The sequence below is a fragment of the Tursiops truncatus genome, chromosome 1 (genome assembly GCF_011762595.2).
Source record: "Tursiops truncatus isolate mTurTru1 chromosome 1, mTurTru1.mat.Y, whole genome shotgun sequence".
NCBI classification, from domain to species: Eukaryota; Metazoa; Chordata; class Mammalia; order Artiodactyla; family Delphinidae; genus Tursiops; species Tursiops truncatus.
Genome location: NC_047034.1, coordinates 153,828,802 through 153,846,290, shown reverse-complemented (window position 1 = coordinate 153,846,290; position 17,489 = coordinate 153,828,802). Strand labels below are relative to the sequence as shown.

General features: G+C 45.2%; 1 protein-coding gene across 8 annotated transcripts in view; it reads right to left on the bottom strand.

Moving 5' to 3' along the window:
- Window positions 1–389: 389 nt before the first annotated feature.
- MEAF6 (MYST/Esa1 associated factor 6) overlaps window positions 390–17,489 on the bottom strand; it is a 31,706-nt gene continuing 14,606 nt past the window's right edge. Inside the window, exons 5-8 of one of the 8 annotated variants that reach the window (XR_004521608.2) lie at window positions 14,620–14,812; window positions 10,650–10,707; window positions 9,989–10,022; window positions 7,954–9,501 (exon numbers count right to left, since the gene is read on the bottom strand). Coding sequence is in view for 6 of the 8 variants with exons in the window: in XM_073791854.1 (XP_073647955.1) it covers window positions 4,504–4,636; window positions 14,620–14,812 (326 nt within the window). In the remaining 2 variants the exon portion in view is untranslated. Of the gene's footprint in view, window positions 4,637–7,953; window positions 10,708–14,619; window positions 14,813–17,489 lie in introns of those variants that run through there. The other 7 variants (XR_012325962.1, XM_073791881.1, XM_033837850.2 and 4 more) reach the window with 7 other exon arrangements.

The window sequence follows — 17,489 nt, the reverse complement described above, 5'->3', positions numbered from 1 at the left end:
TCAGGCCTGGAGTGGAGTAGGGGGGCACTGGGGTGGAATCAGCCTGGAGAGGCCCTGCCAGGGTAACCTCCAAGCAGGTGGGCAGGGGTGGGGACCTCCTGGGAAGGGGTGTCCCTGGTGGGGACACCAGGGAAGTCCTACACAATTTTTTCTTTTTCAGATAAAAATGAGGTATAAATGTTAAGTATTTTAAGTGAAAAGCTGGACAGTCAGATGATCCCCAAACACCATCAGCAGTGGAAAAAATAGTTTTAAGAATTACACCTTTGGGCTTCCCTGGTGGCACAGTGGTTGAGAGTCTGCCTGCCGATACAGGAAACACGGGTTCGAGCCCTGGTCTGGGAAGATCCCACATGCCGCGGAACAACTAGGCCCGTGAGCCACAACTACTGAGCCTGCGTGTCTGGAGCCTGTGCTCCGCACCAAAAGAGGCCGAGATAGTGAGGCCCGCGCACCGTGATGAAGAGGGGCCCCCACTCGCCGCAACTAGAGAAAGCCCTCGCACAGAAACAAAGACCCAACACAGCCAAAAATAAACAAATAAATAAATAAAGGAGTTCCTTTAAAAAAAAAAGAAACGAAAAAAGAATTACATCTTTGAACATTTCACCCAATTTGTACTTTTTATTTGTGAAGCTTTTATTGTATCTATTTTTTTCTAGAAACTGCTTTCCCATAGAATGGCTGTGCAGCATGTTGTAGGAAAGGCCACCCCGGTGATCTCCCTGCACACTAGGGTCCCCCCCGCCCCCCACCAGTTGCTCTTGGCCCAGAACGCTCTGTAGAAGCCTGCACTTGAGGCGGGAATCTGCACGCGGGATGTGATAGTGACTGCAGCAAACATTACTTCCAAGCCCCCATGTCGCGCTCTACCAGGCGCTCCTTGCCTGCCGTGTCCAGCCGCCTCGGGACGCTTTACCTGCACCAGGAAATGTCGCTGCCTCGTTTATAAAATAGTTTTTCCAGTCGAGAACTGTATTCCAGATTAAAGGCTACTTATGGGCCTTTGTGTTTATAGACAGGAAGCTAAAATACCGGACTGTCCAGTTCATTATCAGCCGCTGACGAAGCTGAGTGACTTGCCCGAGGTCCCACGGAGGACAGACTCAGGCAGGGCCTCTGCTTGGGGTCCCCTGGCCCCACAAACCTGAGGAAGGGAGGGACCCAGACGCTATCGCAGTGACTCTCGGGCCCCTGAGGGGGATGGAGGTGGAGGGGGTGCCCTCAGCCCCGCCCCTCACAGCCACGTGGAGTTACATCTGCATGGGGACCCTCCAGCCGGAGGGCTGCCCTGACCACCCCACGGCCCTGCTCACGGCAGGTGCGCCAGCAGTCCCACCCACACGGCCCCCACTCTGCACACCATGGGGTGGGGAGGGTCGTGAGGCCGTGAGGCCCCAAGGGAGGCCTGGAAGGAGAAGCAGGGCGCCTTCACCCCTCTGCCCATCCCACCAGCCTGCTCTCCGTAAACGTGAAGGCTCACACTTGGTTCCTGCCCAGAGCTGAACTCTTGGTCATTCGCGGCTCCTGCTTTGTGGGGAGGGGAGGAAGAGGCAGATTCCACAGGCAGGTGGGCAGTGGACAGGCGGCAGCGGGCAGCAGGTCCGGGCTTGCTGTGGTACCGCCTGGCCTTGCTGGCTCGCCGGCAGGCACGGACAAGGGCAGCAGAGCCCACACGGCAGGTGCGAGCTGGGGCCGGGCTCGTGGAGGACTGAGTCAGTTCGGTGCCCCGTCGTCTTTGCTTTCCCGGCAGCTTCGGCCTGGCTGAGCTGGGCTGGCCATCCAAGGTTCGGAGCCTCGCCTCCAGGCCTCTTTCTCAATCTGGCTTCCGGGCAGAGCTCAGAGGCTGCCAGGCCCAATGCCCAGCATGTTTCTTTCCCAGGACTTGGGTTTTAACTGCGAAGTTTTCCTCACCACCTCCTGCCCCACCCACTGAAGCACCTTTATTCACGAGGCCTCAGCGTCCCCACCTGTGAAAGGGATATGATGGTCCCTGCTTCTCCCTAGATTTGACAAGAGGACACCTCAGTGTGGCTGGTGGCAGCACAGGAGGGAGCAGCCCTGGGTTCGGGTCCCCCTCACTGGCTGTGTGGCCCTCTCGGGGCCTGGGCTTCCTGGCCTACCTCACAATACAGTTGTAAAGTGTGAGAGAAAGACAAGTATCACGTGATATTGCTTATTTGTGGAATCTAAAAACATGGTACAAATGAACTTATTTACAGAACAGAAATAGAGTCACAGCTGTAGAAAACAAACTTATGGTTACCAAGGGGGAAGAGGTGTTGGGGAGGGATGAATTGGGAGATTGGGATGGACGTGTACACACTACTGTATATAAAACAGATAACTAATAAGAACCTGCTGTACAGCACAGGGAACTCTACTCAGTACTCTGTAATGACCTATAGGGGAAAAGAATCTAAAAAAGAATGGATATATGTATAACTGAGTCACTTTGCTGTACACCTGAAACTAACACAACATTGTAAATCAATGATACTCCAATAAAAAAAATTTTAAATAATAAAAGAAAATAGAAATACTTGGGGGAAAAAAAAGTGTGAAGGAGAGAGTGGCAGGGCCAGAACGTGACCCTGAGACAGGATCTCAAGCCACTGAGGTGCTGGAGGGGATCAAGCTCCAGCCACTGCCCTGCCAGCTCTTTCCTCCTTTTGTTTTCCTAGTTCCAGGGGATGAGAAGCCAATGGGGAGCGTCTGCAAATCCCTGCATTGGGAAATGACCCTGGGGCGCTCACAGAGGATGGCCTCCTGCCAGCCCTTCCCCCAACCCCCCTAGGCCCCTACACCCCACCCTGGGGCTCTCACCAGCAGGGGCCTGACCCTGGGTCTTCTTGCAAGTTCTGTCCTGCACTCGGGTTAACCACACTGGGGCGCAGGATGACTACGGAAACCTTGGCCTCCCTGGCAGGGAACTGGATGCAATTCCCTGCCTGGAGGTCCCCGCCCCCTCTGTCCCCATCGCACCACGCCAGCCTGACGAAGCCCTACCGTCCCTAAAGATCTGAGGGCCTAAACTAGGAGCAGGAGAGCTTTGGGGCTCCAGGAGAGCAGCTCCTGGGCAACCTCCACCCCAGTGCTGCTAACACCCCAAACAGCACTGGTCTCCTGCAGGGTGGTATGGGGGAGTGGCTGGGAGAGGCCACCAGTCACCATCCAGCTGCCACTTCCTCCCTCTTCCCACGCTCTGTGCCCTCCCTCCTCCTCCCAGTTCCCCTGGAAAAGCCAGACTGTGTCTCCCCTACACAGAAGGGCAAGCCCCCTGCCCTGAAGGAGGCGCTGGGCAGGTCTCTGTGAGAAACAGACTGAGCGAGCCACAGAGAAACTGGGATTCAAGGGGACACAAATCTAGAGTTGGGGGAGGGGTAGTGCCATCAGCCCAAGCCCTGGGCCCAGTTGGTCTCCAGGGGTTCCTGCCCCTAAAGAAGGCAGTTCCGGGATCCTAGCACTTTTGCCCCAGGGATCCTCAAACCTCTGGCTCATTTTTTTCCCCTAGACCATATAGCAGGGTGAGTAGAGGGTGGTGAGTAAGAGCCTGTTCTGGGGGCCTCCCAGGTCATGGGAAAGGTGTGGGAGATTTGGCTGAAAGGGACAGGAAGTAGGGCCCTACAATTAAGGAAAATGAAGCCTTCCCAGGCCATGGTATGTAAATCCTTCCGGCTAGTTCCTGGACGGGGAGGAGGCCCCAGGCTGTCATTCTGGGGTGTGGCCTCAAAGCCCGACTCAAGGCCGCTACTGGTGATCTTAAACTGCTCACCCATTTAAGAAATGGCTGCAGAACTAGGTGGGAGAAATGGACTGGGCAACCCACCCACCGCACAGGGTTAGGCTTGTTGCTAGGAGGCAGGTCCCTGGGAAGGGCCCAAAGGCTCTGATTCTGGCTGCTCTCCAGAGAAGAGCCTCGCTAAAGGCCAGGGGCGCTGTGGTGCTCTGCCTGCCACCTGCTGGCACCTGCTGGTAAGGACTGCCAGGGGAGCAGGGGGCCTGCTTAGCCCACAGGGCTGCCAGCCCTGGCCTGAGCACAGGGCCTAGAAACTGGAATGCTCGGCAGGATCGGAAAACACAAATCTAAAGAGAAAAGTATGGAAAGTAAGTGCTAAGCCAGAAACAGGGAATTCTCAGGGGTCTTTGCAGCTCCACCTGGAAAGCAACACCAGAGGTCACAGTCCACCCTACAAAGTTTAGAGTTCCAGAAAATTCCAACTGTTCTGGGTAACAAGTTACCCAAGAAAAATTCTCAGGAACTGGACAAATAGGGAGGAAAGGAAAAGGAGAAAGAAATACTTGTATTCTTTTTTTTTTTTTTTTTGGCTGCACTGGGTCCTTGTTGCTGAGCGCGGGCTTTCTCTAGTTGCGGAGAGCGGGGGCTCCTCTTCTTGGCGGTGCGCAGGCTTCTCACTGCGGTGGCCTCTCCTGCTGTGGAACATGGGCTCTAGGTACGCGGGCTTCAGTAGTTGCGGCGCTCGGCCTCTAGGGCGCGCAGGCTCAGTAGTTGTGGCTCGCAGACTCAGTTGCTCCGCGGCATGTGGGATCTTCCCAGACCAGGGATTGAACCTGTGTCTCCTGCATTGGCGGGCAGATTCTTAACCACTGCGCCACCAGGGAAGTCCCTGTATTCCTATTTTTAAAGTGATATGGAAGATAAAGTCACAGTGAGTTCCACGTATTTCAACCCTTTGGCTCAGCCACCCCACCGCTAAGCATTGTGTTTGCAAAATGATGTGTGTAATGCACCACAACACTGTCTGAAACAGCAAAAGATGGGAAATAACATTAACACTATCAGTAGAGGACTGGGTTAGATAGATTTTGGTAACAAATGTAATGGGAGTATCAGGTAGCCAACAGAAACGAGGCCACTGCATTGATAGAACATTTTCTAAGCTATATTACTAGCTGAAAAAAGTATGCTCCCACTTCGGTAATAGACACACATACGTGTGCATGCTGCTCATGAATGTACAAGGTTCTTCTGGAAGGACACACAGGAAACTGTCCCCGGGAAGGACAACTGGGAGCAGAGGGGCAGGTGGACTGACTTTTCATTGACCGCACTTCAGTACCACTTGAATATATGCCACTTGCATGTATTACTTACTCAGATTAGATTTTTTTTTTTTTTTTTTTTTTTTTTTTTTGGGGTACGCGGGCCTCTCACTGCTGTGGCCTCTCCCGTTGCAGAGCACAGGCTCCAGATGCGCAGGCTCAGCGGCCATGGCTCACAGGCCCAGCCGCTCTGCGGCATGTGGGATCTTCCCGGACTGGGACATGAACCCGTGTCCCCTGCATCGGCAGGCGGACTCTCAACCACTGCGCCACCAGGGAAGCCCCAGATTAGATATTTTAAAGCACCCTTGGGTAGAGAAATAAGTTATGGGGATGCAGATGGGGATCTGAGGAGGGCTGTATTGGCCAGGGGTCTCTAATGTTTATTCTGTTTTTTCTTTTTGGCACCACACCGATTATGGCATCTTCGTTCCCCAACCAGGGATCAATCCCTGGCCCACAGCAGTGCAAGTGCGGAGTCCTAAGCACGAGACCGCCAGGGAATTCCCAGCTAATGTTTATTCTTGTACACGAACGGTGAAAAGTTGGTGCACACCTGCCCCCAACATGTGTGTGTTGTTAAAACATGATAACTGCCATTTTGGAAGATCAAAATGGTTGACTGCTTGTGGTTCAACCTAATATTTATTTACAAATTATCTTACATGTACTAATGAATGAATATTTCTGCATATTATATAACACAAAGTGAGGAACTAAGTAAGGCTGAGCCAGAAAGTAAATATAAACCGAAGGCCTGCCGTGTTCTTCCCAGCCCCCAACCCCTCCCCTTGGAGACCAGCAGCCTTTGAAGTGGGGATGAGAATCAACTCCGCCACAGCCCATCTCAGTGAGGAAAACTGTTTCAAATCATGAAGCTTACCACTTATAAAATTCAGGCCTGATAATGTTAATGTGGATTAACACAGGAATGAGAACCTCAGCCCCTTCTTCTTATCTCTGCACCTTCCAGGCACAGCGCCCTCGCAGGGACTCAGTACGACCCCAGCCTGGGAGAAGTAAATGTGTGCAGAGCACAGTCCTGCTCCCCCAGTGCAGCAGCGCCAGTCGGGCTTCCGATGTGAGTTGTTTTTTTTTTTTGCGGTACACGGGCCTCTCACTGTTGTGGCCTCTCCCGTTGCAGAGCACAGGCTCCGGACGCACAGGCTCAACGGCCATGGCTCACAGGCCCAGCCGCTCCGCGGCATGTGGGATCTTCCCGGACCAGGGCACGAACCTGTGTCCCCTGCATCGGCAGGCGGACTCCCAACCACTACGCCACCAGGGGAGCCCCCGATGTGAGTTTTTTAAGTGTAATGATGCCTCAGTAATTTGGAGTAAGGCTAAGGGGCAGAGGAGTCAGAATAAAAGCAAAAACTAAGTCACACAGTGTTTCAAAACAGCATACTTACTGCTCTCAAGCTTAGGCCATTTAATTCTTGTTTCAGTTCCCTTACTTAGCACACAGGTCAAGAAGCCAAGAACACTCTCTTTAGAATATATGCTTACAGGGTACTTACATGACCCCAGCACCCAAAGGCTCAATCTTGGAGTCGGAAATAACGCTAACGCCTGCTCCCTCCTCTTTCACAGCAAGGGATTTTCTTCTAAGCAAAGAGAATAAACTCCATCGTAGGGTAAACGTTTAACCTAATTATGGATCAATTTCCTACAGCGCTCCGAAGGCCCCCAAGATGGGGACAGCAGCTTCGACAGGCCATGCTCTCAACCCTCAGTAGCCCTGTCCAAATTCACACCTCCCTCCGTCTCTCCCCTGGGCCCCAAATGGCTTCTCACCTCCTGCTTTGTGGGTTGTTCCCATTCTCTGTGTTCAACTTTTAGGGTCTGATGGTGTTTAGAGTACTTTGAGCTATTTCCTCATCTCCTGGAAGAGGGTCCTTGAGACTCCCTAGGAAGCTCTATACAGGCACCATCCTCCCAGGACAAGACATACAGTGCCTGGATTTTTTTTTAATATCTTGTAACTACCAAAAGGAGCAAAGGACAACCTATTCCCATCTTAGAGATGAGAAGGTTAAAGACCGGAAGCCAAGTACTATTCCAAACCCAACCAAGCTGGTGAAGGCGGTACCTTCTCAGTGGTCCTGGCAGCCGTTCCAGGGCAGGGGTCACTGGTGGGGGCAGCTAAGATGGGAGGACACAGGCCACCCAGCAGACCACCTCCACCAAGTGTCACAGATAGGAACTGCGAGGGCAACTGCTACCTAAATACACGTGTTCCTCTGCTAGGATGGTTGTTCCTCTAATCAATAACTTGATCAAGGTCATACCTTATCCTCTTTTAAACTCAAGCAAACTTAAGCTTAGCTGATAGTCAAAGTTGCAAATATCACAAGTACGGTAGGCAGGGATCTCCCGGCATTATTTCCTAAACCAGCCCAACACAGGGAACCTAAGTGATCTCTCAAGACTCCTGTATCTCCAGTATGTCTGGCCAACTTACAGGAAAGTTGTGAGGTCTCCTAATCAATGATTAAACTTTACAGAGAAAGTATGTATAAAGCCAGCCATGTCTCTAACCATGATTACACATACATAGAGGTATTCGTACACGTAGATATGCTTTTAATAATATATCTTTTTAAGAGTAGTCCTACTCTATCTCTAGCAAAAGTCAAACTGTGAGAGTCAGAAATATCTTCAGGTTTGCTGTGTGCTGTCCTCAGAGTTAAGGAAACCACCGGGATCCCATCCTTCCCTCCCGGGAAAGGAGACTGACGAAAAAGGATACAGAAAGCTTCTGGTTTCCATTGTCTTTAGTTTTGTTTTGTTTTTAAGGAACAATCTATATAAGAAACGAATTCCTTAAAAAACCCCTCAAGTTCTGCTACCAAAGACATAGGCAAAGACATCTGAAGAGCCACAGAGTCAAAAAAAAAAAAAAAAGTTTATTTGAGAACAAGAGGAAGCTTTTGCACATCTGACAAGGTCGACGTGTTTTGATAATAGACGCCATCCGTATTTCAGCTCTACCAACATTGCCACAAATGGAACATATTTTTTCTAACAAAGATATGGAGATAAGTATTTATGACTAAATAGAGTCAAAGGAAAGGTGAGGCCCCACAGCTTATCCCTTAGACTGATTCATGACATGGGATTGAAATCGAACAATCCAGTCTCCTAATGCAGTGGTTCTCCACTTGGTTTCCTGTCAGCATGCCAGGGACTCTTGGAACGAATATCCCCAATACTAGGCTGTAGCCGAGTCAGGGTCTTGGGGAGCGCGACCCAGGCACTGGTATTTTTTTAAGCAACCCAGGTGATTCCAATGTGCAGCCGAGGTGGAGGGCCGCTGCTCCAGAGGCAGGTAACAACCATCAACAGACTCCTCGGCCCATCCACCCTGAAAGGAAGGGGCGTTTGCTGGGCATCGCGGCCTCTCGGTGATCCTGTCATTCACTTTGCTCAAGGACTCCAGGCGTTAGCAGCTTTGGGTACAGTTTAGAGCCTTTCCATGTGCCTTAGTCATTTTTAGAGCAATATTTAATCAGGCAAATACCATCAAAGAGAGAGAAAAGATGGAGAAAGAAATTTCCGTAAGGCATGATACGAATAAGTAAGTGAAAAAACAATCTCAAGTTTAAAGGTGAAGGATGAGAAGTCAAAGCCTGTGAAATTTTATTTATACAAAAGAATAAAAATACCTATTTTAAAAGGACTCATTTAAACTCATGTGTTTCAGTTTTTCCTGTTCCTTGAACATGAAACTGCTTCCAACTCAAAAAGATTTAAGATAGGTAATTATTAAATAAACACTCTTTACCTTCCCTCTGCAAAGAAACAAAAAGCCAAGCCCCCATTTTATTTATGGTAAACCAAATTACTTTCAGTTAAGAATATTGGCAACTGCACGAAAGAGATGATCAGATATGTCAGCAGGAAGGTATGAGCTGTATAATGGCATTACAAAAAGTCCCCAAAGCAAATAAGATGGTAAAAACAATCATAGAAAAACGATAAAACACAAACAAAATAAGAAAACGCCAGATATTTACAGCCTCCCTCTGAAATGTGACTTGTTCTACGTTCAGCATAAAACAAACCTAGAGGACATTTCTCCATGCGCATCACAGATGAAGCTGGTGCCAGCCAGTTTGACGGGGGAGACATTGGTTCCAAGAACGGAGAAATGCACAGTTAGCAACTTGCTGGGATTAAAACAATGTCTTGGGTCGTCCTGCAATTGTTACTGAAAATGACACAGAATAAATGCTCCAATATGGTCTTACAGAAATGACTTGCTTGTCACCACATTTCAGAACAAACTACTCAGAGTCACAGGCACCAGGTCTGGGAAAGCAGAGATGGATGGCCACGCAGCCAGGTGAGGGGTGTTTATCTTTGTGAGGTCGGAGGAGGGAAGCAGGGCTCTATAGCCTGGACGCTTCTGCACTAATGAGTCTTCTAATAATCCTGAAGAGAGAAAAACAGAAGTCCCAACTTATTCTCAGCAGAACATTGACAAATTCTCACCAACAACCCTGCTAGGCTATTGCTCTGTAGCCAAAGATTCTATTTCAAATATGACAGACAATATTTCACATCGAAAATGGCTTGTCTTCTGAGTCCACAGAGGGACAGAAACATCAATTCTGCCTTATTAGACCTGAGAACTCACCAGTTAGAGGCATGGGGGTGGTGAGGAGGGGTAGTATTAACAGTTCATTATTTAATCAAAGGGAATTTTTCTTCAGGAAAAAATGTGTGAGCCTTTCTCTCTCCAAAATATAAAGAGAGTACACAAACCTAAAAGTCAAAGTGCATCCAGATGGATACCCCAGACTGTAAAACAAGAACTATGACCCCAGATTAGGAACACTCAAGCTCTGAAGACAAATACGTTTTTCTAACCGTCTACAAAAATCACCAGCCTCTCTGAAATGGTCTGGCTGATACTTACAGCTCGTGGTTTTTTGTTTAACTTCAGATCAATCCTGTGATAGGAAAGATAAAAGATATTTGCATTTTAATTTACAGAAAACGGGTCCAAGAATCAGCTACTGCATAGGGCACAAGCTATAACAAAGACTATTTGGTTAAGTAAAATCCACCTTCTTCATTAGACTATGTCATATTTAGTTGTTTACCCAGATATTATTAAGCAAGTATTTATTAAAAACATGAGCAGATACTCTTGCCACAAGGTAAACTTAGATGACTCAAAAAGAAATACACTACAGCAGTTATAAAAGTCGTACAATTTTTAAAAATTATTCCAAAATTACACGTTAAAGAGCTTGGGTTAAGAGGGCATGCTCTACGTTAATGTGTTAGCTCTGCAACTATGCTGCTGATAATCACTGAGACACTGAGTGATTAAGAACAGGAAAGAGACTAGGAGTTTGTATTCCTGGACATGAAACACAAAAGAAATTCAACAAATTTCCATTTTTAAATCTTTCCAGAGCAAAAGGTCTTAAACTATCAATCTCCTTATGAAGCAAAGCCAGGATATCAATTTAAATATTAATCAAAGTAAAGGTTATCTATTTTTAAAGAAATTAAAACGCATAAAAGTGAAGTTTACTTAATTTTGCTTAAGTTATTAAATAAAATGTTACCTCCATCACGTTTTTCTGTTTTTAAAAAAAACTTCCCAGCCTAACCTAATATACATACCTACAATTAAACAGATAAACTATGGGTTAGAAAGGTCTCAAAAAGGCATATTTGTCTCTACACACTAAACAACACAGCACAAATACTAATTCAAATCAAACTTACTCAAAGTCATAATCAAACATGCCAGACGGGCTGAGGGGCAGCATTTGAAAGGAAGAAAGCAATAGAAATTAATATCCTAATTGAATAAATTAGTTGATTAGCCACCCTAGCAAGATTTGTAGAAACAAAATCACTTTTAAGAATCTTAAGCCACAAAGTTTCAGACATCAAAGCACCAAAGATTCTGTGGTTGGGAGATTCCCTTCCCTCAATGGATTTCATATCAGAAGAACAGACTATAAAAAGAAAAGTTATTTCATTAGAAAACTAGACACCCGCAGGCCTTCTATTAACTACCAGATTCAGAGTTAGAACTTTTAAAATATTTAATTATAATGAAAAATAAACTGGGCATTTAGAAGAAATAGAGAACAAAGGGTTTAGTCACATAATGAAAAGTGCTTTGAAGGCCGTACCAACAACTCAGCATAATACACTTTCACTAAAATGAAAGATAAAAATATCATACAGTTTTGAAAATAAAAAACATTTTGCAATTTCTAACTCGGGTTTTATATTTAAGCATGTCCAAACATGGTACTCCTTTTCTCTGCATTCATGCTAGAAGCCAGGGGTTGAATCAGAGTCTAATTCCAAAACCCACACAGCCATATTACTCTGCCCCTGAACGGGTGAGAGCAGTTAATGGTTTACGTCAGGGCTACAATTAGGGAACGCCGAAGTCTGCAGTGCATCTATTGAAACAAAGGGAAGTTGACATCCATAAGCACCCAAGCCGTAAGGGTCCAGATGGGAGAACAGCCTAGAGGAGAAGGCCGTTTCGGGTCATCACTGCTGACAGACCATGGGCTGGGCAGACCTCCAAAGCAAATGTTAACCAGGGGCATGACACCAGTTCCTTGGCTGGCTCCAGAGCCTTTCAGACTGTAGACAGGAGGTAAAACAATACGCAAAACGGCTGTATTTCCTCCTAGCCAGTGTTTGCAAGAGTGAAGCTGGAAGAAAGCTTAACTTCAATAACCTTTATGCAACAGTTTCACTTCGGACATTTGGGAAAACTATACAGTAAGTGTACAAACCAGGAACTGTCAGAAATTTAACTTTCAGCCTAACTGAACTTTGTTCAGAAAGTAAAGAAGTAGACTGTACCTACTTCATGAAAACGTCACAAACTACCTAGAATGCTAGAGCTCGGTACAGTATCAAAAACCTGTAAGAGCAGCTATAAGGTTATACCGAGTTCAACTTTTTTCTTTAAAGACACTGGGACTTATCGTTCAGATATCACGTAAAAGATAAGACTTTAGAATCTTGTGATCATTTATGAATGCTAAAAATTATTTGATAGATTTTTATATTCCTAAAGAGAACAAATTCAAAGTTCTTCCCTTTTTGCTAGGGTACTTATTTATTTCCACTTCGCTTTACTCATCACTAAACAGTGTCTTACACATGGTGGGTATTCAGACTTTTGTTGAAATAATTTACTGTTGACTTTTATCTGACAATATGGGGTGTGGTACATTGAAGGAGAAACGACACTGTACTGGGAGCAAAGTTACAAACATGTGTAGACAAAGTGCTCCCCCGCCCCCATCCCCCAATCAGTCAGACCCACTAAGACATTAGTCAGGGGCCAGGGGTTTGGGCCAGACACAATTCCTGACTAAAGATGGCAGGAATCTGAGAAGGTATGCTAATAAACCTATTTTCTCCAGAAAGAAGGCAAATCAGCTCCAGTATCCTCCCTCAGGGCAGGTGAGGCCCTAAGGCCAACGGAGAAACCCAGCAGGATACTGAACCTGGGGAACACAAAAGGATCCTGCTTTCCAAACAGAAAGCCCCATTGTGAAGGCAATAACTAACATCAAATATCTTTTTAAATCCTAGTATTTTTCTGGAAGGAGTTAGTTCCTAGGGCCAGGAGAGGAAACGGTAGGAAATGCTGTTACTATGGAAATCTACCAGTAATCTGCAAGAAGAAAATTAAGTTCAATGTCTAATTCCCTTTTATCAGCTGATCGTATCATTAAGGAAAATAAGGTATTACCTGAAATAAACAATAGCTATCAATAGAGTCTAGTGTACCAGGAATGGAGAAAGTGTCCCAGAAACTTTCAAGGAATTTACCCCTCCTCTACTCTGAAACAGGAAAATAATTATCCCATTTAAAATGACACTGGTGTAAACTTAATGAAAGCAACACAGAGCATGACCCTTTTATCTTGACAATTTAAAAAAATATTTTTAAGAGTATGGATCTCTGCTGTTTATGATAAACTAGCGTCAGTCCTGTCACAGCGATTAAATAAGCTGTAGCCTTACCAAAAAAAAAAAAAGAGAGAGAGAGAGATGCAATTTTTGCTCTCTCTTACTGCACCTATGAGATTGGCGTGGTGATTTCTGGTGTGCAGAAAAATGTTAGGCTGCAGTCCTTAGTCACTATCTGGAGGATATACTATTTCTGGGTCTAAAAACCACCACCACCATTGACAAGAAAAACTCTTAAAAGAATTAAAGAATCAGTTGAAGCCAAGGAGGCTTAAACCCGTTAGAGTTCACTCTGTATTATCCCTGTATGCCACATCTGGCAAAGGTAACAACTGTAATATCCTGGGTGCCTGAGGGAATGTTCTGTGGGACAACCCAGCCCAGAAGCAAACTGACTGGCACAGGGAAGCCCACCCATTCCTTGCACGCCCCTTTCATCTCCTCAGCATGCAGGCTCCTAAGAGGAGTAGGACAAAAGCCAACCTGGTGGGTATCTGGTTTTCAAACCTCCCAGAAGAAGGTTTGAAGCCATCCCTTCCTCTAGAAACTACTGCATTACCCTCTCTGAGTTCAGCTGTATAATTTCCAATTATCTGAGCTAACAGGCCCCGGCATCATCATATAAACCCCAAGCAGAGTGAATGCTAAAATCCTCTCTGGGTGGCACCTGACCTCTCTGCCCACTGATGTGATTCCTATCTCATTAGGCACTGCAAAAAAACACAGTGAACAAACATTATCTAGGAAGGTGCTCTCGTATCTTATAGCCCTTATACTGTTCCTCTGATACTGAAATCAGCATTTTACAAAGATATATAAAAATAGAGAAATCATAAGCAATCAAAAAACTTGTATTTAAAAAGCATAAAGGGGGCTTCCCTGGTGGCGCAGTGGTTGGGAATCCGTCTGCCGATGCAGGGGACACGGGTTCGTGCCCTGGTCTGGGAAGATCCCACATGCCACGGAGCGGCTGGGCCCGTGAGCCATGGCCGCTGAGCCTGCGCGTCCGGAGCCTGTGCTCCGCAGCGGGAGAGGCCGCAGCAGTGAGAGGCCCGCGTACCGAAAAATAAAAATAAAAATAAAAAATAAAAAGCATAAAGGCACTATCAGATCAGTTCTGTCCATCCTCCAGGGAATAAGAACAGGCAGGATCAAGGTTAGGAGCAGAAGACTTATATCCCACTTTTCAGCTTCCCAACACGTGCTAGTGGCATTTTCCAAACACTAGTACACAGATTCCATTTCTATTTCCCTTTTTCTCTTCTGAAAGGATTTCGAATTCACTGTATTAAACAGAAGTTTTATGGAATCAAATTCTTCTACACTAGAAACACTGAGAAGGATGCCTTCCTTCACAGTTCCTCTAATGCCCACTAATTCCTCCCTTAGAGAAAAATTAGCCTGTTTCACTTGGACCAAATGAATTTCTTCCCATCAGCAACAGAAAGACCACACCAATCCTGAAGAATGTTTATTCTATTAAAGTCCCTTCACAGCAATGGTCAGGGAAGCTCTAAGTGGGTGGGGATAGGGTGGGGGCCTAGGGGGTGGGGAAAGGTGGTCCCTACCACTGACCTGTGCCGGTTTTTATTCTTTCGTTTTTTATGGCTGCTATGATGACTCCCTGAGGAAGTAGAAGAAGCAGCCTTCTGAGGTTTCACTCCCTGCACAGATCCATCCAGATCCTCAGGATCCTCCTGGCTGGGCTCATTTTCCTGATTGTGGAAGTCTGGAGAAGTATCACTTTCCGTCCCACTTCCTGGCTCCCCTGGAGGGAATAAACACAAGTCCCCCAAAGCATCATCAGTACTCCTCAGGCAGTTTGTCCATCAGTCAGGAAAGATTTTCTGAGCACTAACACATAGAAAAAGACTTGTTTCCTACCCTCAAGGACCATATGTTCTAACTGACAGGAAGATACATACAAAGTTACCAGAGTTCCTGAGAAACCTGTAATCTGAAACAATGTAACCAGAGGCAACAGACCTAAGGACGGCTGGGAGATTAGACCATACAATCAAGATAACCTCGCTACATAAAGGTTATTTAAACAAGAATATGCTAATGGGATTAATAATTACACAAGAAGCATTATCAAAAACATTACATAGGTCTTCGGGAGGTGAGAGATGACCTTGGGAAAACATCCTACAGCTGGCCTTGGTTCCTTCCCCAGACCACATGGGAACCCTGACTTTCCATCAAGAAAAAGGGCCCAGGAGGAGAAGAGCCCCATTACCTAAGTTACTCTGAGAAGCCTTAAGAACATTATTTTAAAAGTGGTAATGATACCCTTCAGCTGACAGATATTCCCAATTTTATTTATTTATTTATTTTTAACATCTTTATTGGAGTATAATTGCTTTACAATGGTGTGTTAGTTTCTGCTTTATAACAAAGTGAATCAGCTATACATATACATGTATCCCCATATCTCCTCCCTCTTGTGTCTCCCTCCCACCCTCCCTATCCCATCCCTCTAGGCGGTCACAAAGCACCGAGCTGATCTCCATGTGCTATGCAGCTATATCCCACTAGCTATCTATTTTACATTTGGTAGTGTGTATAGGTCCATGCCACTCTCTCACTTCATCCCAGCTTACCGTTCCCCCCCCCATGTCCTCAAGTCCATTCTGTACGTCTGCATCTTTAATCCTGTCCTGCCCCTAGGTTCTTCAGAACGATTTTTTTTTTTTTAGATTCCATATATATGTGTTAGCATATGGTATTTGTTTTTCTCTTTCTGAGTCACTTCACTCTGTATGACAGACTCTAGGTCCATCCACCTCACTACAGATAACTCAGTTTCGTTTCTCTTTATGGCTAAGATAACTGGATAACTGGATATCCACATGCAAAAGAATGAAATTGGAACCCTATCTCATACCATATACAAAAATTAACTCAAAATGGATCAGAGACCTAAATGTAGGAGCTATAAAACTCTTAGAATCTATTGGATTAGGCAATGGTTTCTTAGATAAGACCACAAGAGCAAGCATGACAAAAGAAAAAATATGTAAAGTGAACTATATCATGTATGTAAAACTCTTGAACTGCAAATATCACCCAAAAAGTAAAACAACCCACAGGGGTGAGGTGAGGGCAAAATGGGCAAAGGGGGTCAGCTATATGGTGACAGATGGAAACTAAACTTTCGGTGGTGAGAACACTGTAGTATATACAGAAGTCAAAGTATAATGTTGTACATATCAAACTTATATGTTATAAACCAATGCTAACTAGAAAAGAAAAAAAAATCACAACCCACAGAATGGGAGAAAATATTTGCACATCATATATCTGATAAAGACTTGTATCCAGAATACATAAAGAACTCTTAGAACTCAATAATAAAAAGACAAAAAAAAAATTAAAAAGATCAGCAATGGATTTGAATAGACATTTCTCAAAAGAAGATATACAAATGGCCAATAAGCACAGGAAAAGATGCACAACATCATTAGCCATTAGGGAAATGCAAATCAAAACTACAATGAGATAGCACTGCCTACCCACTGGGGTAACTATAATGGAAAGACAAACAGTAACAAGTGTTGGTGAAGCTGTGCAGAAACTAGAACCTTCAAACACTGCTGATGGGAATATAAATTGTACAGCTAACTTGGAAGACGCTTTGGCAGTTCCACAAAAGATTAAACATTGAGTTAACAAATCACCAGCAATTCCACTCCTGAGTATATATCCAAGAGAAATGATAACACGTTCACACAAAACTGGTCGTAAATGTTCACGGAAGTATTATTCACAGCAGCAAAATGTCCATCAACTGATGAATGCATAAATAAAATGTGGTATAACCATGCAATGGAATATAGGCACAGCTCGGAGACATTGTGGATTTGGTTCTAGACCACCACAATAAAGCGAGTATCAAAATAATGTGAGTTACACAAATTTTTTGGTTTCCCAGTGCATATAAAAGTTATGTTTACACTATACTGAGTCTATTAAGTGTGCAACAGCATTATGTCTAAAAACATGTACATACCTTAATTTAAAAATATATTATTGCTAAAAAATGCTAACCATCATCTGACAGCACAGGGTTGCCACAAACATTCAATTTGTCAAAAATGCAGTATCTGCAAAGTGCGATAAAACAAAGTATGCGTGTATTATTCAGCATTTTTAAATGTGATCATAGTGTAAAGGGCCTATCATTTATACAACTACCATATGATCCAGTAACCCTACTTATGGGTATTTATCCAAAAGAACTGAAATCAGGATCTTGAAGAGATATCTGCACTCCTATGTTCATTGCAGCATTATTCAATAGCCCAAATGTGGAAACGACTTAAATGTCTGTCAATAGATGAACAGATAAAGAAACTGTGGTAGGGCTTCCCTGGTGGCGCAGTGGTTAAGAATCTGCCTACCAAAAAAAGAATCTGCCTACCAATGCAGGGGACATGGGTTCG